The sequence below is a fragment of the Sminthopsis crassicaudata genome, chromosome 1, assembly GCF_048593235.1.
Source record: "Sminthopsis crassicaudata isolate SCR6 chromosome 1, ASM4859323v1, whole genome shotgun sequence".
In the NCBI taxonomy this organism is placed as follows: Eukaryota; Metazoa; Chordata; class Mammalia; order Dasyuromorphia; family Dasyuridae; genus Sminthopsis; species Sminthopsis crassicaudata.
The window spans coordinates 85,829,251-85,855,974 of record NC_133617.1 but is presented as its reverse complement, the minus strand read 5'-3'; the positions used below and the strand labels follow the sequence as shown (position 1 = coordinate 85,855,974).

Sequence of the window (26,724 nt, the reverse complement as noted above, 5' to 3'; positions counted from 1 at the left end):
ATCATCATATAAATAAGCCTTTCTATTGATGACAATGTTTTGAATCCTTCAATGCCAGATATGTGTGCAGAATCCTAATGTAGAATCACTAAGGGATAAGTCGAAGTGAACTTGAGATTTTAAGCCATGTAATGGACGCTATCTATTACTATAAATTACAAAGTGATTTATTCATACCACAGTTATCATGAAATTTAATTTTAACAGTTTGATGATCATGGAAGAAACAATAATTACCATGTCTAAGTTTTTCAGTAAATTAAAGCAAATGCTATTGACATCACATTGTATTTTTTTAGTTCACATAGCTTCTTTTAGAAATCCCTGCTGCTGTAACTTTGCCACCTTATAAATTGCAAATTAAATGTTTAATTAAAATCACAGAATAATAAAATATTAGGGCTAGAAGGAACATTTGAATAGAAGATATCACAGTTAAAGCATCCCATAGAGATCAATCTAATATGTATAACTCCCTGATCTTACATACAGATGAGGAAACTGAGGTTTTAACCAAGGGAAATGATTTGCTTCCCTAGAATTATAAAATATACTCAGTATAGTGTATAAGCCAAGACGAGGATCTGGGCTTTCCAAGTCCTAATCTAGCACTGTTTCAACTATAACAAACTGCCTCATGTAATTTACACAGTTATACAGATTGAGTAGCTATTGAGAGGTACTGTAGTACCTCCTTTCATTGGTAGTACATTCATTAATTACTGCCAAAGAGCCTCTCAATTCCATAGAAAGATAATACTCCACTTCAATTGGAAGGGGAAAAAAAGAACAATTCTGAAATGATTTCATGCATATGTGTACATACTCATGTATGACAATACTAGAAAGGGATAGAGAAATTACCTATGAAGTATACATTATGAAGAATAATTTAACTCCAAAATAATTTTTGAAAAGAAATAAGTATGTAGAATACTAGTTATTTTGATATCCAATGCCAATATGAGAATATCAGCAACAAGAACAAAGGAAAGAACTATGATAATGACAAAAAAGAAGCTCTTGAATTCACACACAGCATTTCTAGTACCTGTTGTGCTTGGTTATACAGATCCAAAGATATATGACACAGGTCCTGTTCTCAATGATCTTAAAATCAAATAATGAAGATAAACATACAAAATAATAATTATGTTATAGAAAGAGAATGAAATAAACCAAGGAGAGAAGCAAGACAGTACTATGAGAAACTTTTAGAAGGAGATTTTACCTTCATTGAAAGAGTTCAGGAAAGATTGTATGGTATTTGAATTGGATTGTAAAGGATGTTAAAGCATCTTAAAGAGATGTAACTAAAAGTGGGGGAAAATAAAAGTGGGAAAGTCTACTTCAGAAATGAGGGGTAGTATGAACAAAGGCATTGGAAAAGAAGAGGACAGAGCAGGAACAAGGAATGGATAATGGTTTATTGGTATTTGAAGGAAAATCATATCAGATAAGAGTAGAAAGGTAAGTTGAAGTTATAATGAAAAGGTTGTTCACTGTTATTATCAGGAGTCTGTATGTTACCCATAATCACACAGAAGATGGGGTTTGGACACAAGGAATAAATAAATAATAAAAAAGTCAGTACTAAAACAATTGCATGTCAGTTTCAATTTTGAAGTCAACTCAGGAATTTCACCAATTAGATGTGTGGATGAAAGATTACGTGTTCTTGCACGTGTGAATTATCACCTCCTGGTCTTACATGTTGTTTCTCCCAATTCTGTAGAAATGAAAAGTGCTGGTACAGAAGAAGAATAGACACAGAGGCATTGCAGGCAGGAAAAAGGCTCATAGTTCTGAAAACCTACTCACAACAGAAATGGATTAATATTACATATATACCAGGAAGGGTGTAGCACCCTCCAAAATCTATAAAGAAATAAAAGCAGAGGAATGGGCAGGTGGGAAGTAAAGGGTGAGGGAAGAAGACAAGGGAGGGATTATTGGGTGGGAGAAGTTAAGTAACAGCAAGGTAAGTTAGGAGCAGAATTAAAACAATGAGTCAGCCGAGATAGGAAAGATATGGGGAGAGGGCAATGTGTGTATGTGTACATATATATCTACATATGTTAAATACTTATCTCCTTTCTTAACAATCTGCTTGGGAGTTGGGGAAGGGGTGATTAAGAAATAGCAAGGCAAGTTAAGGAGCAGACTTAAAGCAGAGAGTTGTTGGGACACAGTTTCCTTTTATAGTTCTGCCTCAGTTTCTCTAAATTGTTTTGCCTCAGTTCCTTGAATTGTTCATCCTCAATCCCCCTGGTGGCAACCCTTCCCTTCCTGACTATTAGGACTGGCTACTCTGAGTCATAAATTGTAAAGGTTCAATCTCAGATAAAGGGGAGATCTTCCTTTTCAGACATCCTGGCTCCCAAGTCCTCCTAAATTGTCAAGAATCTATGGTCCTCATCCCCCAACCTGTCAGAACCGGATTTATAGCCCATTCCTAGAAATTCCCACTCACTAGTACTCAGTCTATCCCGCACCTCTGCCTTTGGGTCCCCTGATCGCTAGAGCCCTATAAAAATCCTTGGAACCTCACATTCAATGCTGAATTCTTTGAGACGAAATTCCAATTCAGCCCTGAAGGCAAAATGGATTCTGCTCTGCCCCCAATCTTCCCCTCTCAGAAATTCAAATAAAATATTAAAAACTCTCTAATCTCTATCTTGCCTTACTTTCTCCAGCATTACAAAGTCATCAGAGATAGGAAAGATATGTAATGTGAAGGTGGAGAGGCTGTGTGTATGTGTATGTATATATTTATATCTATATCTATATATCTATATTCATGTATATACATAAATATATCCTTTCTTAACTATAGCCTGCTTGGGAATGATAGAGAGGTTGAAAGGGGAGGAAAGAATAAAGTAAAAAAGGTGAGCTACAGAAAACAAAAGAACAATTAAAAGGAAGTATAGAAAAGATGGACATTCATGAATATAATTTCTTTTACTAATATACACACACACACACATACACATACACTTTCTTGAACTGATAGTTTGTTGTTATATATTTTGAATCCTCTCTGATGTTCTGATGGGCATATAACAATGTTCTCTTTTGTTTCATTTTATTTTGTTTTATATTTCTTTTCTGTTTTTCTTTTTTCTTATTCTGTTTTTTAAAAATAAAAAAAATTTTATAAATAATAAAAAATTATCAAAATGACCCAGGACTTTTCTCTTTAATATTCCATACAAGGTCCTTCCTCTTTTAACATTCTTATATCTTAAGGATACTTCTAGCTCTGACATTTTATGATCCCAAGAGGAATGACCATTTAACTGGGTATAGCAAGTGCTATTTTTTGGTTTTTTTTGAAGGCAAGAAAGTTTTTATGTTACTACCTCTTATCTCTATGGCATCTAGATTAGGTACATTTATGTAGTTTCCTATATCTTATTAATTTCTTTTCTTATCCTTCAAGTAGTGCATTTATTAAATACCCAAGCCAAGCACTGTACTAAGCCCCTAGAATAGGGGGGGGGGGAAGGCAAAAGTATTCCCTGAGAGGATTCTGGGGAAATGGCAAATTAGGTCAGAAAATTCTAATTTCTTCAGATCTATCCTACAAAATAGCCCCTCTGTATAAAAAGAGGTAAAACAAACAAACAAAGAAACAAGAATTGGGGCAAAACAATTGGAAAGATTATGAAGATACCAAGGCAGGGGGTTAGTCCCAGTGAAGTACAATCACCTCCAGGCTAGAAACAGAAACCAAACTGAAACAGAAAGAAGTAAGCCCAGAGGCTAGCTGGCTTGGGAGGTATCCTCCAGCCACAGGAATTTTATCTTCTGGACAGTGTGGGGAGTTGGTCTCCTAGTCCAGGAACACTGAGGGAATATCTACTTATAAGAAATGCCAGGCCCAGATGTGCAGTCAAGACACAGCCCTGCTCAAGAAGGGAGTGGCACACAATACAGAAGCAATGGGACAGGGAAGCTGCTGGCTGTGGGCACTTCCAGGAGAGTGAAGTTCTTGGTTTCAGGTTCCAGGCCAGAGGGGAGAACTGAGGGAAGGAAGACCTGAGGCTAGAGTCACCATTCCCCATACTCCAGAACTAGAGGTGATTACAAATGAGCTAGCAAAGGAAAAGAAACCATTTCTCTTCAGAGGAAGATACTGAAATTTAAAAAAAATAAAAAGGAAAGAAAAGTCCTTCTTATCCAAGAGAGTAACTTCAAATAACCATCTGCCCCCCAAAAATCATACAAGAATTTTAAAAAGACTATAAAAATCAAATGAGAAAGATTGAGGAAACATTTTTTTTAAATAAGAACAATTAAAAAAAAAAAACAAAAAAACAAGATTATAAAAAGAAAGTTAACCAACTAGAAAAGGAGATCCAAATTCTTACAAAAGAAAATGACTCTTTGAAACTAGAAATGGGCAAGGGGAAGCCAGCAAAGTTATAGGAAATCAAAAAAATATATAAAATATAAAGAATGAAAAGAAGAGAATGTGAGATATCTCATAAGAAAAATAACTTATTTAGAGAATAGCTCAAGAAGAGAAAACATAAGAATAATCAGACTATTTGATCAAAAAAGGAATCTTGATACAATAATACAAGAAATAATTAAAGAAAAATGTCCTGAAGTGTTAGAGGAAGAGGAAAAATCAGAAAAAAGAAACAAATTCACTAATCACCACCTGAAAGAAAATATCAGGATCATCATAGCCAAATTCTGAAAACTCCAGATCAAGGAGAAAATATCATGAGCAACATGGGGAAAAAAAAACCAATTCAAATGCAGTGGAGTCACAATTAGAATCACACAAGACATAACAGTGGTTTTAAAGACTACTATATATAGAAGAGCAGAAAAACTGGGGTTGTAGTCAAAAAATATCATACCCTGCAAGGTTAAGCATATTCCTGAACGACAACAACAAAATGAATTGTCAGACTTTCGGAATTTTGTTGCAAAAACCCCTGAACTTAATAAAAATTATGACATATAAGATTCAAGGGTTTACAAGGTAAACACTGAAGACTAATTACTAAGTACTCAATAAAAACAAATTATGTTTTATATGAAAACCATATTCTAAAATGGTCATTAGTAATTGAATAGTTTAAAAGAAAGATTGGGGTAGACCTGAGAACAATGTGATTCTAAAAAATAAAACTGTAGGAAATACAAAGGGATTAAATGGTGAAAGAGGGCTGTTAATTCTGGAATCCTACTCATTGGTAATGTGTTAAAGAAGGAAAATACATATACATACATACATACATGTGTGTGTATGTGTGTGTATAGTATAAAAGTATTCTAAATTCAGAAATAAGAGGCTAAGGGGATAAGAAGGAAAGAGTAGATAAATGAAGGATTTTACAGGGAACCATACATCAGATCAGGGTTGGAGAGAACAACATATATATTTAGAAGACAATAAAAATCTTCTAATTTTATAATGAAATAAGAGGAAGGGAGAATGAGATAAGGGGGTCAAATTATATAGATTAATTGGAATGGGATAAAGAAGCCCCCCCATACACACACACACACATTTGAAAGGTTATAAAATTGCCTTCTAAAAGGGCAAGGGGAGGGTTGTTTGAAAGCAAAATAAGGTAACAGCAAGGCAAGACAGAAGTAAAGCAGAGGAGGCAGGAGTAATAGGAAATAAGAGATGTATATAAATGTAAAATAAAGATCATGAGTAGAATTTATTATGTTAAAAATAGCAGGTATAGTAATCATGATCTCAGACAAAGTTAAAGCTAAAATAAATTTAATCAAAAGAGAAAAATAGGGAAACTACACTATTGGTCATCCATATTAATCAATATTGTTTCAGACTGTATAAAATAACTAGACAGAATAAATTTGGAATATTTGTGTGTAGGAAATGATAACATTAGTAGATTTAGAAAAACATAGAAAGACATACTAAAGAAAATGTTATTCACCTTCAGAAATATAGAACAACTAAGCATAATACAGTTTTATATAGATGCATATGAATGTGCATGTGCATGATTATATTTATGTACATATGTGTGCATATATACAAATGCACAAGTATTCATACATATATGCACAATACATAGGTATGATTGTTGAGGTTTATGTATATTTGTGTAGGGATATGTTTGTGCATATGTGGATGTATGTATATGTGCTTAAATGTGTGTATATGCACATATACATACAGATGTATATTTTTATACATTTGTGCATATTTGTGCTTAATTATAGCCTTCTGCGAGGAGAAGGGAATATGAGATTGGAGATTTACTTTATTAAGTAAAAAGTACACACACGGTACAAACATAACATCCATAAGGAAGCAAAGAAAAGATGAACAGCTCTGAATATAATGTGCAGTACTGATTATATGGGAGATTTTTTTTTTTCATTTCCTATTTTGTAAGAAAAAATTTTTAAAAAGAAGTAATCCCTACTCTCAGGAGTTTACAGTCTAATGATGGAGACAAAACCAACATGCAAATAACTATGTACAAATAAGATATAGATAGGATAACGTGGAGCTAATCTCAAAGGGAAAGGATTAAGTTTAAGAATACCAGGAAAGATTTCTTGCAAAGAAAAGGTGAGAATTTGCCTGAGACTTAAAGGGAGTTAGGGAAGCTAGGAGGCCAAGATAAAAATGCGTATTTCAGGAATTGGGGACAATCAGCAAAAATGCTCACTTGAGAGATAGAGAACAGAGACATTCAAGGAACAGCAAGGAGGTCAGTATCACTAGATCACAAAGAACAAGGGAAGCAAGAAGGTTTAAGAAGACTGGATGGGCAAAAAAGGGCCCAGTTTAAAAAGGACTTTGAAATCCAAACAGAGGATTTTTATATTTGATCCTGGAGCAATAGGAAGTACTGGAGTTAATTGAATGGGCAGGGAAGCTTCTAGGGAGTTTAAATGGTAATGGTCAAATCTCTATTTTAAATATATTTGTTTGACAACTGAGAGAAAAATGGAACAGAGCAAAGAGACAGACACCTAAGGCAGGAAGACAATCTAACATGTTGTAATAATCCAGGGATGAGAAGATGGTTCTTCACCAAGCTGGTGGCACTCAGAAGAGAGAAGAATTCATATATGAGATATGTTATCAGGAAGAAACAATATTCAATATTGGAGGCAATAAAGAACCAGAAGTCAAGAATGGCAACTAGTTTTTGAACATATGTGACTCAGAAAGATGGTGATGCACTCAACAGCAATTGGAAAGTTCAAGAAGGAGATAATTTAGTAAGGTTGCCTGATATCCTACTCCCTGGTGTCTTGTATTTTGCCTAGTGTTACATGATACAGAATGGTTAAGGGGATGAGATCTGAAAAAAAGTCAACATATCTATCAATTCTGATATCAATGGTAATTTTGGATAAACCAGTTTGAATTGCTAAAAGACACTGTTTAGTAAGACAAATCAAAGTCACAGTCATAGTTCACTATTCCTGGGAGGGATCTTTAAAGACCAAAAAGACCATTTGTCTCATTAGTCACTTGAAAAAACTGAAGCCAAAAGATAATGTATTTATTATTTTTTCTTTACAAAATAGGAAAAGAAAAAAATGGGAAAAACAAAAGAGAAATCAAAATATAAATATATTATCCCTGTTTAAGTTCACAAGGATAATTGATGACAACGTTTGGAAAAGCATAATGCTCTTTCTACCAAACATTTAGAGCACACTTACCAAAATAGATTAATTTTTATCAACTGGTACCTATACGAAAGTTAATCTGAGATCCCATCTTCCTTACAAGCCTTAGCAATCAGAGACCTATATGTGCCAGACACTATTATTTCTAGAGAGATAACCTAATATAGACACATTTTTTCAGAGGGAAAAAAAATCGCCCCATCAAAATCTAGCAAAAATAAAAACTGCATATAGCTAACCATCTTCCTTTTTCCCTAATACCTGCCTTTAAATTAAGGGTCTTTAAAATCCATTTAGATGCTCCCTCAAAGTATCGAAATTTTCAGTTCCTCAGAGGAGCCTCCTAATTCTCATGATTTTTGTTCTACCTCAGGCACAAGCAGGGATTGTTATACACTAGATTTCTCAATAATCCATACATGTTCCATTTCCTATTAGATGGTATTATCTAATCATAACCTTCCATCATTTCACATCTTCCTATGCTTAGCCCTTCCTATGCCTTTTTGCCTTCTTCATCTGTTCTTCATCTCTGCTAAGACCTCTCTCCATCTCCTGCTCTGACTTTGATGTAATGTGTTTTTTTGGTTCCGTGACGTTGGGGGGGCTTCTGTTCTAATGAGTCAGTGGTCCTGGGTTTTCTGGTTTTGCAATCTGCTTCAGGAAACTATCCAATCTATCCAGCTATCTTAGCCAGATAGCTTCTGGTCTCAGGAAACTCCCATAGATCAAACTTCTGAGACAATAGTGAATAAGACCACTCTAATTCATTGCTGACTGGTAATCTTGTCTGTAAAAATCTGATTAACTCAGAACCATTCCTTCTGGAGACCATTCCTTCCTACTATGAGCCATAGAATTAGCATTTCTATGATTGACAGCTATATATCTCTTTGCTTCAGTTTCTTTACTGAATTCTCTTACAATTCAGTCCACTTAGTAATGGCATTACATTAATTTCAATAAACTTTGCCCCTTGAATAGGAGATGGGTTCAAGCCTGAAATTCTTTTGAGATACTCCGTGACAACAGTCTGGGACTTTTGGGGTCCCCCCTTTCCCAACCTCAACAACTTCACTTAGCTCATTGATAAACTTCAACCCAATCGAAAGCCATTTCAATTCCCCATGGTGTTCTCTTGATTCTTTTTTCTTTTGACTGTTGCTCTTCTCTTGCCAAACCTCAGCCTGAATTACTTTTCCCTTCTGCTTCCTCTGTTCCGATTTACTAGCTATTAAGCACAGTTGAAGGAAATCTCATAATGTTGCCAAGTCATTCTTTAACTTCAATTGGGCCCTCCCTGAAGATGGAAGTCCTTTAATTTCTCCCTAATCAGAATTCAATAGCTCACTCTCAACAGAGGCTATTCCAAAGTGTCTCTTCTATCTTCTAGCCTCCCCATTCCCTCACCTCTCCTAAAAAGGTGCCTAAGAAGACCTTGGCTCTTTATGGAAAACATTCAGATCAATCAGAGATTCCCCAGTCCTCTTCATTCCAAATCCCAAGGATAATCATATCCTATCCTCTCTTCCTTTTCTCAATCTCTGACAAAGAGATTGTAAATATATTTTCCCGGATCACTGTCTACATGTCTGACTGAGCTTTCTCAGTCTTCTTTTTGGATCCCCATTCCCTGAAGGTTTTCTTCAAGGTTCTATCCTGGGTCTTCTTTTCTTCTCTATCTACACTCTCTTTCGATAATCTCATAAAATCCCATGAGTTTAAACTATTCTTTCTGTGTAAATGACTTCCAGACACATATATCCAATCCCAGACACTCCCCCCAATAAGGCTCGGAAGAGAATCACCAGTTGCCTGTTAAACATTTGAAACTGGACAGTCTGAAGGCATCTTAAACTTAACATGTCCCAAACTGCACTCATTATCTTTCCTACTAAACATTCCCTTCTTTCAAGCTTCCCTATATCTGCTGAGGGCACTACCATTCTTCCAAGTTAATATAGTCACCATTATCTTGGATTCCTCATTCTCTCTCATTCAACATATCTAATCAACTACCAAATCTTGCTATTTTGATTTTAATAACATCTTTTGCATTCAACGTCTCTTCTCTCTCATACCTATCAACTTAATTTAAGTCCTCATTATCTCTTGATTATGGCAACATTTTCCTATGGCGAACCTTGCCTCAACTCTTTCCCTATTCCAGAACATGCTATATATATATACAATGTTAACAAAAAACAAACAAACAAAAAAAGGGTCTGATATATGCAGTGGCTTCCTGAATGCCTCCAGTACAAACTATAAATTCTTCCTTTAGCTTTTACACCTTACACAGCTTTGCCTGAGACTATCTGGAAAGATAGGCTTCATTGTACATGAGGCGCCCATATTTGCTGACCCAGACAAACTGACCTTTTCTCTATTCCTGACAAACACTCCTTCTATCACCCATCTCATGCCTTTGCAACAGCCATTCCACATACCTCTTTATCTCTGTCTACCAAAGTTCCTCTCTTCTTTATGAAGTAGCTCAAATAGGACTATCTGTATGAAGCTTTTCATAATTTCCCCATCATTAGTGCCCTCTCCCAAACTACCTCATCTTTAACTATATTGTACATATTTATATTTACTAACTTTACATTTATGCTTTATGTATTTTACATGTACTTGTTATTTCCCCTGGTATTTGTATATCTCAGAACCTAGAATGGTATCTAGTACCTAGCTTACTAAATACTTGACAACCAAGTTATTGTTGTAACACGACAATTTATATTCAAATAGTGTTTTTTGGCTTGATGAATTTTCCTCAGAACTCTCCTATAAGTAGGATAGATATTATTTCTCCTATTTTATAGACAAAAAAAAAAGTTCACACAAATGAAGTGACTTCTCTATGTTTACATAGTTAGGAATTGTTAGAGTTGGGAGTTGAACCCAAATAATCTGAGCTGTAAATGAAACAGCCCCTTCTTAAACAATGAAAAAGAGTTTTCCAAGACATATCAAACAATCTTTTTCAATGGGCACCTGCTAAACCCAGGTCTGCTGGCATCAAAGTGGCCAAGTGTCAGCAAAGGGTTATCATGTCCCTTTCTGACTCCAAACCAGGATGTGGGGCATGGCACACAATATCCTTACACTAGTGAATCAGGTGTTTGGGGAAACAAGGAGATGGGCAGGGGGGAGACTGGCTTTTTAGTTCTGAACAAAAAGTATTACTTATTATTTGCAAAACATTATTCTAGATGATGAACAAATATAGCTGCCCAAATGACCACACTCATCTAACAACATAGGCACATAAAGTCTCACCTCTGGCTATGGCTACATCTGTACACGTTATTTTAGAATTCTTTCAGGTTGTATAACTGCTGTTCAATTTTTTTATGAGAAAGTCTGTGAAACTTAGGGATCCAGGCCCAGACTTTATGTCAAGAGTGGCAGTAACTGAATAATTAGGGGGAGGAACTGGTAAACTATGTGGTACTTGGTCAAACTGTGTTCCCAACTGTGCCAGAAGAAATTCCTGGATGGAATACACAGCCTCTAATCAGACCCTAAATCATGCTCTTTCTCCAAGGCATTTATTACTACAAAATTGTGCAACTAACCCAGTTATAAGAGCACTACTTTTGTCTAACTAGATCAGTTTACTAATCAAGACAGGAGATAAAATCTCTAAATAGATTATTGCAAAAAAAATTGTTTAAAATGTTACTCTCTTTTCCTTTAGCTGCCCACAAAATACTAATACTAATACCAATACTGTCATCATTTTAGATAAATGTCCAATAATTGTGATTATTACAGTTAAACTAGTGGTATTCAATGAATTAAATATTTGGGGAAACTATAACGTGATCTGAATTCAAGGAGGAGAAGAATGGAAAATAGCTTTCTAGAACTGACATGATCTTCATAAGGATTGAGGTATTCTCTTCCATTTGTAAAGAAAAAAAAAAAACAACCTTAAATCTGTTTAGATATTTATGAACCCAAGATTTCAAGATTTGCTTAAAAAAAAAAAACAACTGGTGTGCTCTCAAGACTCCACCAAGAAAACTTAAAAGATCTAAACCATCCTATAGCACTAACGTTAACAACAGCTTTTTGACAGGTTGCAGAAATGATCATTTGAGAGAGCAAGAATTTCTATAACACATAAGAGTCTGACAGGAAGATACTGTTGGTGTATAAAAGGTTGAGGCTGCATTAAAATAGGAGAGTCCCACAGCAGTAAATGATGTATGTACAATGTGTTCGTAATTTTGTTTTTAATTTTCTTAATATTGCTTCATTCCTTCACTTTTTTTCACTAACAGTTCTTCTCAAAGTGCAAAACCATCCCAAGATGTTATGTTTGTTGAACATAATTAATGTCAAATGCAAAAACATATTCAATTATCTAAAGTAGTAATTTATTTCTACCCTCATCTTGATCTACTCAGACCTATAGACTTTTAGAGGTTACTTTCTATGTAACCTTTATACATAGAAAGTCCACCGATTATTTGCCAATGTGTTCAGACTATTCGGTTATGTCTCTAAACCAGAGATTCTGGTGATATTAGGATACTTTCTGCAACACCCTGATAGCTTCCTGCAATTCCTGAGAGAGAGTGATAATAGAGTTCCCCATGGACTGGCTTCCTATCTTAAGAATATGGTGTGACTCTTAATTCCTTCCCTTTGTTGGACCTTTCTTCTCCTCCTTCACTGAAGTCACCTACATGTTAAAATGACTCCATAGTCTTCCTTGTCACATCACCTCTGATCAAAATCTCCCATTTCTCATTTATGAGTATTATCCATGCTTCTCCACAAAAAGTAACACTTTTTATGACATAATAGATTAAATCCAAGAGGCAGACAGACGCCACATCTTAAACACTGTCCATCAAGCATTCTACCATCAAGACTATTGGCTCATCTGAGCATATGGCATAAAATGACACTAAAACAGGACTGATTTATCTAACTAAAAGATGTCCTTTTTGCATGAATTGTAATATGTCTTCAATTTTTTTCCTACCTTATCTTCTGTAAGACTATTTCCAAGATCAATGATTATTTGGGTGACTTGGAGCTTTGCAAAACATATTCTCTGAGAAGCCAAATCAAGAAGGAGAGGGCAACCATCACCAGACCCTCAAAGAACCTTAGGCATAAAGGATATTTTCATGACTTGTGGACCAGAAAATCTTTCTAGACACTGAGAAATTTTTCCCACTAAGCAAATGATGAATCCACAACTTATCAAAGAGGACTACTATCCTATGTAATCATTTTGTCAGATTCATCTTGACCCCAAAAATTAATCAAAGAACCCTTTCCTACCCCTGGCAATTAGAGATAGACAAGATAAAAACAGTCCAAAAAATCCTAGATATATGTAGAAAACTTGGCCACCTCCAATATCAAATAGATTGTCAGACTTCAAATTGAAATGCTGTGATTGAATAGACAGTTATATCTACATTTTTCCCTGAGCAGTGCTTTCACTGCATAGACTTTTCAAATTCATGAACCTATACTGTAAACTTGATTTGGTACTCTAGATAATTTTAGCTTGATCCAACACAGACTTTAAAACAAAAATTTTTTCAAACTCTCTTTGCTTCTGCATTTCTTGGTGAAAATAGCAACAGACCACTGCTACCACTGATGGCTATTCAAAGGAAGTATTTAGTTTGGAAACTTAGAGCAGCTGTACCACCAAGGGAAAACTGCTTAGGATACAAGAGTACTCGGGTACTAGACAGCCTGCCACTTGAGGAAACAAACACCTTTCCCTAGCATAGATGAACCATTTTTCTAGCCCCTAATGATTAAGATGGATATAATTATTTCACCAAATTAATCAGCCTAGTAAGCCTTTGAATCTTGAATCTTTGGTATTGCTATGGTACCAAAAAAAAAAAAAAAGGCAATGTGTACAAGTACTTACCTTTGGCATTCCCCAGCATGTAGAATTAGCTCTTCATTGTTCTTAGCACTGATAGTTAGCTCATGCTCTGTGGAATTGAATACATCCAGAAGCAGATGGCACTGACGGGTACTATGTAGAAAAGATACAGACACAATATTTTAAAAATTATTCACCTTTCACTCTCAAAGAGGTAACTGAAAAATCCTTAATGTTTGAAGTCATTGTCCTTCCTTTGTTCTCTCATTCTTGCCCGTCTCCTCCCCCAAGAAAACTTGCTTCTATTCACAAATATTTGCAGACCAGAGATTTTATTTTTTAAATGTTGGATATGAAATGAACTCTGCCAAGGTAATACCAGATTAAACTGTTAAATAGAATCACAGAATCTCACAATGGAAAAGGCTTAAATGAGAATTAATCCAAAAGTTAACAGTCAGTAATCATTTATTAAGCATCTAATTTGTGCCCAACATTGTGCTAAATGTTGAGGAAAAATTTGGAGGAAGGGAGGGAGGGAAAGACAAAAATAGGGAGAGAGGGAGGGAAGGAAGGAGAAATAGAGAGACAGAAACAGAGAGACAGACATAAACAGAGAGACAAAGATTGTTCTCATCAAGTCAAAATTGATTTGTGTGTGTGTGTGTGTGAGCGTGTGTGTGTGTGTGTGTGTGTGTGTGTGTGTGTGTGTGTGTGTGTGTATAAAATACCTACTGTTTCTGATTCAGCTTTGAGGCCAGAGATAAGTGAATCACTTTCCTATATAATAACCCTCAAGGTACTTAAGAAAAATATCAAATCACTCCTAAATCTATTCTTTTCTAGGCTCAACCTCTTAAGTTCTATTAGTTGCTCACTGAAGTTGGAAAGACATTCCTTCTTAGCTAAGAGCTGGACTAAATGGCCTTTGGGGTTCTGATTTGTGATTCAAGGAGAATATTTTCAAATCTTCTTGTAATTTTGGTCTCCCTTAGGCAAAATTCTAGCCTAAGAAATATAAATAGAACTGAGAATACCAATGCCTAAGAGAACTAGGTGAAAAAAGATCTGTGAATAGATAAATATTCTCACTGGTGAAGTAGAAGAGACAATATACCCTTGTCATTTCAGCAAAAAGGTAGCTGCCAAAGATTGGAAATAGAAGTTTAAACCACTCACAGATTCCCACATTTAATAAGTCAAGGTGAGAAGTCAACTATTCTGCATATAGGAAGAAGCATTCCATTTCCACTTTGAACAATTTTCTAGGAGGCAGCATTAAGAGTGTGAAAAAAAAAAAAGGCAAAGCTTTAAGTCAGAAGATTTAGGTTCAATTTCTTACTTTCTTCTGCTTAAGAGGCACATAACTTTTGGCTAGACACTTTCCTTCCATGAGAATTAGTCAGTCAGTGAACTAGCATTTATTCAGCACCTGCTTTGTGCCTGAAAGTGGAAAGAGTCCTTCCTCTTAAGGAATTCACAGTTTAATATGAGGGTAAGGGGTATTCACAAAAAATTATATCATAGATGAGCTATAAAGAAGATAAACGGAGACCATCTCATATGGGAAGAATTAAGATCAAGGAGAATCAGAAAAGGAAGCCTTGCAGAAGGTGGGATTTAAACTGAGAAGTGGAAGGTTGTATCTGAGGAACAGCAAAAGAGATAATTGTCATTACACCAAATGCAAGATCAGAAATACATGAAGACACCAGGATACCAGGAAAATAATGCCTTAAAAAGCACAAGGCACAAAAGCTCAATGAAGAAAATAATCCCTTAAAACTTAGAATTGAGAACTTAATGATTTTACAATAAAGCAAAAACCAAAAAATGAAAAAAATTGAAAAAATGTGAAATATCTCATTGAAAAAACAACTGATCTGGAAAATGGATCCAAGTAAGATAATTTAAAAATTATTGGTCCACCCGAAAGTCATGATCAAAAAAAAAGGCCTCGACATCATCTTTCAAGAAATTATCAAGACCAACTGTCCTGATATTGTAGTACCAGAAGGTAAAACAGAAATTGAAAAAATTCACCAATCATTTCCTGCAAGAGATCTCAAAATGAAAATTCCCAGGAATATTATAGCTAAATTCCAAAACTCCCAAGTCAAGGATAAAATATAGTAAGCATCCAGAAAGAAAAAGCATCACAATCAGGATAACACAAGATTTAGAAGATTCTACATTAAAAAACCAGAAGGTTTGGAATATGATATTCCAGAGAACATTGGAGCTAGGATTACAACCAAGAATCAAACACTCAGCAAAACTACATATAATCTGTCAGAGGAAAAGGTGGTCATTCAATGAAATAATGGATTTTTAAACATTCATGATGATGAAAATTTGATTTTCAAATACAGAACTTAGGAGAAATATAAGGAGGTAATCAGCAAAGTGATATTACAAGGGATTTAATAAAGTTTATCTTTTTACATTTTTACAGGGGAGACTGATACTTATAACATATTAGAACTTTCTCATTATTATGGCAGTTTGAAAGACACAGATGTGAGTTAAAAAAAGAAGGGATAATATCTTTTAAAAATTTTGAAATTAAGGAGGGAAGAAAGGAATATACTGGGAGAAAGTAAAAGGGAGAAGTGGAATGGTGCAAATTATCTGCCATTAAAAAAAGGGAAGAAAAAACTTTTGCAATGGAGAGGAAAAGGGGAAAGTAAGGGTGAGTGAGTGAACCTTAATCTCATCAGAATTGTCTCAAAGAGGAAATAACACACGCACTCAATATGTATAGAAATCTATCTTATCCTGCAGGAAAACAAGAAGAGAATGAGATATCTGAAGAGGGAAGGAAAAAAGAAAGAGTATATTTGGAGAGGAAGTAGTAAGTAGAAAAACACTTTTGAGAAGTAATGGTCTATTTTTTTAAAAAGACTTCTGCACTTTGTGAACTTATTTACTAGAGAAGAGGTTCTTGAACAAGAATATTGAGCATGCAGTTAGGCCACATTGCAGGCAGCACATCATTAACAGGCCACAAAGTACTCCTGGAAAATCCATTTTACAATTCATTCCAAATATGAGATATTTCAAGGGAAGAAGGTAAGTACCTTATTGTGATGACGGCATATCCTTAAAATATTCTTCCTTTTCCTATGGCTGTTTGTTTAACTCTACAAAGATGGAGGGCCTACTCTAATAGAGTTACAGTGAATGTGAGACAGTCATTCATTCTGACAGCCATCAACGCCCAGCCTACTCAGTCAGCTCAAGGCAAGCAGAGCCTTGAAGAATGAAGATCTATTACATCCTTGTCATAACTTCATGAAATCTTTAATCACAGCAGAATCTTTCATCAGTAAAATGAACTTGTAAAACATTTATCGGGGAAAGGAATCTAAGTTAAACTGAAGGAAATGAAAGGGCAAAGTATTACAGATAAAGTAAGCTACAAGCAAACAGTAACATATTTTATGAGTTGTACAAATATGTATAAATGTATACATATATATGAATATATACACAAATACAAACCTCACATGAGCATACATCATATGTCCATATGTGAACATACATACACATGGTTACATAGATGTAATTATAGCAAGTTATGAAGACCACAAACTAAGGCATGGGAGTAAATTCATTGATAAGATACTAAATTGATAAGAAGAAAGTCTGTACTGATCAAACAAAAGTTTGTTAAAGAATGAAGGAATGCACTTATATAAATACACATATACACACATATACATACACACACATATAGATTCCGTTTCTCTTTGAAACCACAAATTAGAAAATTTCAAGAGTTAACAGATCTGATACAACTGATACATTCTTTCTTTTTCACTTCTGCTTTTAAATTTTATGTATATAAGGTTTTCATTCATTGTCAAGAATTAACATCTTTATTTCACTGTAGCTCCTCACTTCCTAACACGGTTAAATATTAACCTCTGTTCTGTATCTGCCAAAGCCCTGGTCCTTTAAGTATCAAAATCACAGAATTATAGAATCCCAAGCCAAAAGATGTCTAAAGTCTATTCAGTTGAAACCAAACCCAACCAAAAAATCTTCTCTATAAAAGTTGTAAATTAGCAAAGTACAGAGATAAGAACTAGATCATTTATAAGAGATATATTTATATATTTATCTAGGCTAGCATAGGCTCCATTAACATAAATTAAGCAACAATAGGAATATGTTTTTTTAACAACAAACCAATGCCAACTAATTATTCAAAATTAAAATATCAGAAGTGCAAATAATCTATTGTTTAGCACAGTGAGAAAAATATCTTTAAAATAATCATAACACCAAAGAAATATTATCCCCTTCTCTTTTCCCCCGAAGTTGCTTCCCATGATTGTCACGTGTTGCTCTCCTTTTAATCTTTATCTCACATTGAACTGCTCTCTGCACTCAAAACATATTCTGTTTTCTCTTTCTATTTGCTTAAGCTATTCCCTATGCTTGGAATGATTGTCTTTCCTTTCTTGATTGCAAAATTTCTACTGATTTCTCCAAGCAAAACTCAAATGCCTGCTGGCTGTATACCACCATTCACAAAGCTTCCCACATACAAAAGTATATTATCGAATGCAGCATAAACTATAAACTGTTGGGATTTCTCATAGAAATCCCCCAAACTGACACTACCTAATAAATATTTATCATGTACCCATGTCTAGAGCACTATATATGGCTCTATAGGAAACATAATCACAAAATCACTGTCATGAATATCTTCAAAGATCTCATAGTATAATAATAAATATTTTTAAGAAATATATTCTGTTGTAGATGTTTAACTTATATTGGATTACTTGCTGTATGGAAAGGAAAGAAGGGAGAAAAAAACTGGAATATAAGGTTTTCCAAGGGTAAATGTTGAAAACTATCTTTGTATATATTTTGAAAAGAAAAAGTTATTATTTAAAAAGAAAAAAAAAAGAAATATATTCTAATATGCATACCTAAGTAAGGCTTGCCCTTCAAAACAGTCCCTATATGATCCAGGAACAGAATCATTGCTATTGCTTGGCCTCTATTCTAGAAAATATCAGAGAACCAAACCAAAACATACATTAAAAAATAGTCTTATTGGAATATCCTTCTCCTCCTGTATTAGTTCCTTTGTGACTTGATTATTTCTTCCTCTTGTATCACCATTGACTCAGTCTGCCATGTAAGCTACCTCATATATTTTGATTTATTGTATTATTTTATTATATTGATTTATATTTTTGATTTCTCCCCTATCCCTCATCTCTTCCCTGTGAATACCATTTCCACAGTTTTATTTTCACTTTCCTCCTCTCTTTATTTATACTACCACTACCATATTCCAAGCCTTCCTTACTTTCAAAGTTTCAAAGTTTCCAAATGGGTCTTCCTGCTCTCCTCCAATCAATCCTTCACACCACTGCTAGAATAATACTTTTTGCACATAGCTAATATTATGATGTAATTCCTCAAGACCCTTCAGCCCAGAGGGAACCTACTGACAATGTCTGGTTCGGCTCCCCATCTCCGCTAAGGGCTCTCAGCTTTCCTAAGAAGTCAGGAAACAGTGACAACCTGTGTTGTGACTGAAGCACAGTGATGCCAGGTGGCAAATTACGTACAATAACAAGTTGTTTATGTGGTCCCATGTGGGCAGTATATACTTGGCACATGCCCAGTGTTTTTGTTACATAAGGGTATGAGGGTATAAAAAGGGGAAAGTCCTTGGAATAAATGGACTCCATTTTCCCACCATTCTCAGGAGTTCTGCCTCATCACTTCTACACTAGGAGTGAATATTGTAATCATCCTGGCGTGGGGGCTCTAGAAAACACAAAGCACGGAATGCTTTGTCACCCCAACTTGGGGGCTCTAGAAAGCAGGACACAATAAAGTATATTTAAAATATGACCCATTCTCTTGGTTGAAGAATTTCTACTCATTATTTAAAGCAAAATTCAAATGCCATTTCTATGGAATTTGTCCCAATTCTGAGACTTCAAAGAACAATTTATTCTGTTGCAAGCCAAAAGATCTATTCAATTTAACTACATATGTATAATTATTTGTGTTTATGACTTATCTAATAAACTGCAAGTTCTATGACTGAAATGGTTCTTTTTTTAAAAAAAAATAATAGATTTTATTTACCAGATATATGCACAGGTAATTTTACAACATTGACAATTGCCAAATCTTTTGTTCCAATTTTTCCCCTCTTTCTCCCCCCACCAGATGGCAGGTTGACCAATACATGTTAAATATGTTAGAGTATAAATTAAATACAATATATGTATACATGTCCAAACAGTTATTTTGCTGTACAAAAAGAATCGGACTTTGAAATAGTGTACAGTTAGCCTGTGAAGGAAATCAAAAATGCAGGCGGACAAAATTAGAGGGATTGGGAATTCCATGTAGTGGTTCATAGTTATCTCCTAAAGTTCTTTCACTGGGTGTAGCTGGTTCAGTTCATTACTGCTCTATTGGAGCTGATTTGGTTCATCTCATTGTTGAAGATGGCCACATCCATCAGAATTGATCATCATACAGTATTGTTGTTGAAATATATAATGAACTCCTGGTCCTGCTCATTTCACTCAGCATCAGTTCATGTAAGTCTCTCCAGGCCTTTCTGAAATCATCCTGCTGGTCATTTTTTACAGAAAAATAATATTCCATAATAATAGACCATAATTTATTCAGCCATTCTCCAATTGATGGGCATCCACGTAGTTTCCAGTTTCTGGCCACCACAAAGAGGGCTGCCACAAACATTCTTAAATTGTGCATACTCTTTGTTACAGCAGTGGCTCTACTTTGTTTTTTTCAATAAGTTAGTATAATTTAGTATTTTGTTCCCAGGTAAAAAAAAAAAACTTATTTGCTACTGTTTATTTTTTTGGAATATTTTAAGCTGCCAAATTCATACAACTTATAAGTGTAGTCTTGCATGGAGAAATGGGTTTTCTTGTTATGCATTATTTGTATTTTAATTTTATTTGTTGGTGTGTTTTTAATACACTTTGCTTTATGAGTCATGTTGGGAAAGAAAAATCAAAACAAAAGTGAAAAACCATGGGAAAGGGAAAAAAAAAAAAAAAAAAAGAAGTCAACATAGTATGTGTTGATTTACATTCAATCTCCATGGTTATTTTTCTAGATACAGATGGCATTTTCTATCAGGTGTGTAGTGGTATCTCAGAGTTGTCTTAATTTGCATTTCTCTGATTAATAAAGTCTATTAGGGTTGCCTTTGGAGTACTGAACTACTGAGAAGAACCAAGTCTTTTATAGCTGATCACTGCATATTCTTGCTGTTATTGTGTACAATGTATTACTGATTCTGCTTGTTTTGTTCAGCATCAGTTCATATAAATCTTTCCAGGCCTTTCTAAAATCATCTTGTTCATCTTTTTTTTTTTTAAGAACAATAATATTCCATTACCTTCATATACCACAACTTGTTCAGTTATTCCCCAATTGATAGGTATCTACTCATTTTCCAATTCTTTACTACCACAAAAAGAGCTGCTACAAATATTTTTGTACATGCACATAATCCTGTTCCCTCCTTGGGATACAGACCCAATAATAGTATTTCTGGGTCAAAAGATATGCACAGTTCCAAACTGCTCTCTAGAATGGTTGGATATGTTCATAACTCCAGCAACAATGCATCAGTATCCCAGTTTTTCCCATATCCCCTCCAACATTTATTATTATCTTTTCCTGTCACCTTAGCTAATCAGAGAGATGTAAGGTGATAACTCAAAGTTGTTTTAATTTGCATTTATCTAACCAATAGTGATTTAGAGAATTTTTTTCATATAAATATAGATGGCTTTAATTTCATCATCTGACTATTCATATCCTTTGGCCATTTATCAATTGGGGATAATTCACTATTTGTGATGGTCTTTTGTATCATCAGCACATGGTAGAAAGGGGCTGACCTGCAAATATAAGCTAAATGCTACCCTTTCCTCTTAAGAGTGAACAGGGAAGCATCTTTTCTTTTGAATCCAAACTCTTCCTCCTAATTCACAGATATCTGAGGGGGAGATGAAAAATTTTATCTTGATATTCCTCTCTGAAAATGAAAAAAGGAATACTAAATTTCATCAGTACTCTTGATGTCTATCTACCGTTTCTCCCTAGCCAGAATGCTGATGAAGTCCTTGGCTGCACTTCCCTCTCCAGATGGCCTTAGATCTGATCTATCATGATAGCTACATCATGTAGGTATCCCATATAGACAGATTAATCTTATATAGGCAAATTAGTTTGATCTTTACTTGGTAAGCATAAACACAATAACTATTACATCATTTACATTTAAAATGTGGCGAGTATAAACATACATATATATATATATATATTAAATATTTAGTATATGTATGAAGGGTCCATTAAAGGATGAAACATCAAAGAGAAAAGGTCCACTTCTACTACAAATCTATTGGCCTTTTCCAAACCTATTATGCTAGACATTTTTCAACATGCCATGCTTCCAAAAAGGACTATTACTCAATATTAGGATCAATAGGTTTTTTTTGTAAATCATATAATCAAAGAATTGAATCCAAGTAAGTCTTTATTTAAAAAAATTAAAAATAAAAAAACATATTACAGAAAAATCATCATTACTCTTGATAGTTTGTGTGTGTGTGTGTAATGAATAGACTGATATTCACCTTTGCAATAGCTCTTTAGTTATTATGTTTTCTCTGTTTGAATGTATAAGAAGATTTCAGCATGTGTCCACAGGATTATGCTTGTTAAATAAATCTGTTCAGAAATCTATGTCCAACATTCTCTGGAAAAATAATGAAACCATTTTCTGGATATGCACATAGTCATCACTTACCAGGGACAAAGAAGATGTAGCATTTTAGTTAAAATGTATGATAAAGACATTTAAAAGAATAAAATTGAGAATTTTCTGATTTATGAATATCTATTGTGATTAAAATATTAAAATAGAAGAGCAGAAAAAGAATGCAAAACACGTCAGAGAAAGAAGTGATCAATTGAAACAATTGTATTAAGCTCTTAATATGAACAAAGTACTATATTAAGCTGAGGGTATAGAAAGATTTTAGATGACACTATTTCTATACTTAAGACACAAGTATGAAGTAATAGAGTCAAAAGAGAACTCAGACTAAGTAAGTGAAATGTGAGGAAGGAGAGAACACTTTTAGTTGAGAAAATAAGTAAAGCCTTCATATAAGAAATAGTATCCATAAGTATGGATAGAAGGTACAAAAGTAGTCATTAAGTCAGAAACAAAGCAGTACATTCCAAGCATTAATAACCAGAAATACACAATTACAAGAAATAACATCAAGTTCAGAGAAGAGCTAGTAGTCCATTTCAGTTGGAATTGATAATTCAGAACATTATGAAATAAGGCTGGAAAGGTAGATTAAAAACAGATTGTTAAGGATCATAAATGTAAGTTAAAGGAATTTGTATTTTATTTTGTAGTTAATCAGAAAACACTGAAAATTATTAAGCAAGGGAACACTATGGTCAAATTTGTGTCTTAGGAATATTGTTTTGTTGTAAAGGGCTAGAACTGAGAAAATGCACTTGGATAATGGAGCACATGAGACTAATTGCCAATTGGACAATTCTCTATTAACATGTTTGAAGGATGACCCTCCCCAACTATTCTGTGCTGGCTGGATCAGTGGGACAAAGAAGGGGAAGAGACTTGTGTGGGTCGAGTAGGAGAGGAAATTGAGGCATTCTCCTGGCAGTGGAGAGAGAAGAAGGAGGTGTAGAGATTGCTAGATCTAATCCCTTGACCGACTGGGACCCCAAAAGACCAATAATAAAGACTTGATTATTCTGACTCCGGCTGATTCTGGGAAGACAGGGTCCCAACATTTTGTGATCTAATTTAAAGGAATGGACTGAATACTGGAGGGGACAGAAATAGAATTATAATAATCATGACAATAAGAATAGGTAGCATTTATATAGTGCTTTAAGGTCTCTATTTAAGGAAAGGTTTTAGTACAGTCTTTTCCCCACTTAATACCTGTTACATTGTTTTTGGATTTCTTTGGACTTCTCCAGAATACCTTTGGGCCTGATGGTATCTTCTTCCTCTCCCCTTTCTACCTCACCTTGTTTTTTAACTTCCATTTGGGCATAGTCATTCCCCATTAGACAGTAAGTACTGTCTCAGTTTTTATCTTTATTTATATTTTGCCTAACACAGAGAGGGTATTTAATAATTAATTATTGACTATTGATTAATATCTTAACTAAATGCCCCACATGCATATCAAACTCAACAAATCTAAAACAAACCTTGATTTCTCCTCTACTGACTGGGAAACATTCCTAATTTTCTCCTTAATTTTTTTACTGGGAAAGGAAGAGGAGATAAAGTAGAATTTTTTTATTTGAAAAAAATAAAATAAAATCGAATTTTTCAAAATACTGTCAGGGTACCACAATGCTCCCAATTGCCCAGGCTCAGAACCTCAGTGAACTCTTCCATTCTTCATTGATATCCATGTTGCATATCCAATCCAGAGTCATATTGTCACTTCACCTTCATAATGTCCTCCTATGTCCCTTCTCTCTACCTACAGAGACACTATTTCGGTATAAGCCCTGGTCATTTTTTGCCTAGACTACTGCAATAGGTTTCTGATTTGTCTCATTGCCTCAAATCCCTATTCTAATTCATCTTCCACTTCTCTGCCAAAGTGGTCTTCCCAAAGCATGGATCTCTTGTGTTATTTCCCCTCATTTGACAGACTCCAAAGCCCTGTTAATTTTATCTCCACATTTCCATACTTCTTACACTAAACTCCCCCATATGGACTTAAGGCCCCAAGAGAAATGGCCTTCTTGCTGCATGTGGTTGATGACACTCCATCTCCTGACTATCAGCCATGCCTGGAATGGTTACTTTTCTTACCTATATCTCCTGGCTATCTTCAGGAGTCAAAACAAGTGCCACTTTTTACAAGTAAATCTTTCTAGGTATCACACACACAAATAAACTGCTAGTATTTTCCATTTGAGATTACCTTCCACTTATATTGTATCTATCTCTGGCATATATATAATTATTTGAATGTTGTCTCATTTGAGAGCATGAGCTCTCATTGCATTTTTCCCCATACCTAGTACATTGTCAAGCACATAATTAGTGTTCAATAAATGCTCACTGATTTTAAAAATTCTAACTTTAAAGTGAATTGAAATGTTTTCTTAACTCTTTGCAGCTAAACTCATATCTCAAAAGTATTCTGGTGCTGAACACCATAACCAAAATTAATCATTCTTGAATGGCCATTTGGTATAAGGGCCCAAACAAGATGCTTTACTCTATAAAAGTCTCTCTCCTTTCTTGGTAATAGTTGTTCTCTGTTTACTAAAATCCAGACTCCTTAGTTTGGCCCTTAGGGCCTCTACAATCCACCGTGATACCATTTTGACTTTCCTTCCCACCACCTGTTAGTGCTAATGAGATAATGAGATACTAGGTTTTTACTAAGTGCTAGGGGTACTTGACAATTCTCTAGTTCAGGCCTTTCCTGGAGAAGAGCTTGCATGCTTAGGAGGAGCAAGTTCATTGGTTGAAGCAATTCTTACCAGAAGCCCTTGCATTATCCCACGCCCATTCTCTGGGAGGATAAAAGAGGGCAGCTCTGGAGGAAAAAGGGAGCTGTTTCTGGACCAGACTTGAGGCAGCTCTCTGCAGGAAGGGAAGTCGGCTCTCTACAGGAAGAAGAATCTGTCAGAGAGATTTGAGTTGACACAGCAGATCTCCTCCCAGAGAGCGATCGGCAGCTTCTGGAGACAACAGCACATTATAACCACCTAATTACTCTATGCTCCAGGTAATGTAAACTACTTTTGTACCCCTTCTTTTCCACTGAGATGTCTCATCATAGTTTCCTTTCCAGAAGACCTATACTCTGGCTATTGAAAACCAACTGATCCTTCAAAGCCCAGGTGAACAATGTGAGTTTTTTCATGAAACCTTGTCTAATTCTGCTAGCTGAAAATGACCTCTTCCTCATGATAATAGCCATTTGTAAATCCTATGAATATATCTTCTTTTTTTATATTATGGTTGTTTGAAGTCACGTATTATGTCTCCTTTCAGATTATAAACATCTTGACAGCAGGTACTGTTTCATTTTTCATTTTTTGTATCCCTTCATTGAACATAGTAGGATGTCCCATGTTCAAAAGATCCTTTTAAAAACTACTTAAGGAAGGAACAAACATTATTATTATTATTATTATTATTATTATTATTATTATTATTATTATTATTATTATTTTTGCTGAGGCAATTGGGGTTAAGTGACTTGCCCAGGGTCACACAGCTAGGAAACGTTAAGTGTCTGAGATCATATTTTGAACTCAGGTCATTCTGAATTCAGGGCTGGTGCTCTATTACTGTGCCACCTAGCTGTCCCTGGAACAAACATATTAATTAACAAAATATCATACTTAGGTTAAGCATATTGGCCAATCTGTTACAAATACTCCCTCCTTTCCTGTAAGAAACAATAATTCACTGGAGACTTTGGATGTCTTAGTATAGTATACAGAAGACCTTGAGTTCTCCTAAGGCCAATGAAGCACATGCATTTGCTTATCCTACTACAAGTTTTATTGAAAAAATCTACGGAATTCTCTAAATGGGCTAAATATCAAAGCATACACAGTGTTAAAGGTAAAGTAGCATATAAAAGGGGGTGATGGTCACAGAAACTCATGAAGACTTTCTACTAAGGTATGGAGAACACTAACAAAAGCATGTATTCCCAATAACAATGATATCAAATTTACATAATATTTTATAATTGAGGCAATATTATGCTCTTTATCTCATTTGACTATCCCCCATTAGTTCTATGAAAGAAACGGGGCAGGAAGTGACTATCCCCAATTTACATAGAGAAAAACTTGTGGCTCACGCAGGGAATGTTCTAGTATAAAAAGCATAATTTTTTGAAATTTACTTGAAATCTGGTTGTTCTATGTAGAGCACCTCAGATATTGGGGAACTCTGAGAAAAGTGTACTTGAAGCAAAGATACAGCAGGGTGTTTACTCAGTGTGATTAATGAGATGATGGTTCTCTAGTTCACACATACTTAGTGTGTGTGATGATGTAATTGTACTAAGGTATTTAAGGGCTGAGAGGACTGGAAATAGAAACAT

The 26,724-nt window shown here is 34.8% G+C and overlaps 1 protein-coding gene across 2 annotated transcripts in view; it reads right to left on the bottom strand.

Moving 5' to 3' along the window:
• TRAPPC9 (trafficking protein particle complex subunit 9) overlaps positions 1-26,724 on the bottom strand; it is a 968,086-nt gene that overhangs the window by 441,002 nt on the left and 500,360 nt on the right. For both annotated transcript variants that reach the window (XM_074264738.1, XM_074264741.1), the window contains one exon: positions 13,577-13,687. In XM_074264738.1, coding sequence (XP_074120839.1) covers positions 13,577-13,687 — 111 coding nt within the window. The remainder of the gene's footprint in view (positions 1-13,576; positions 13,688-26,724) is intronic.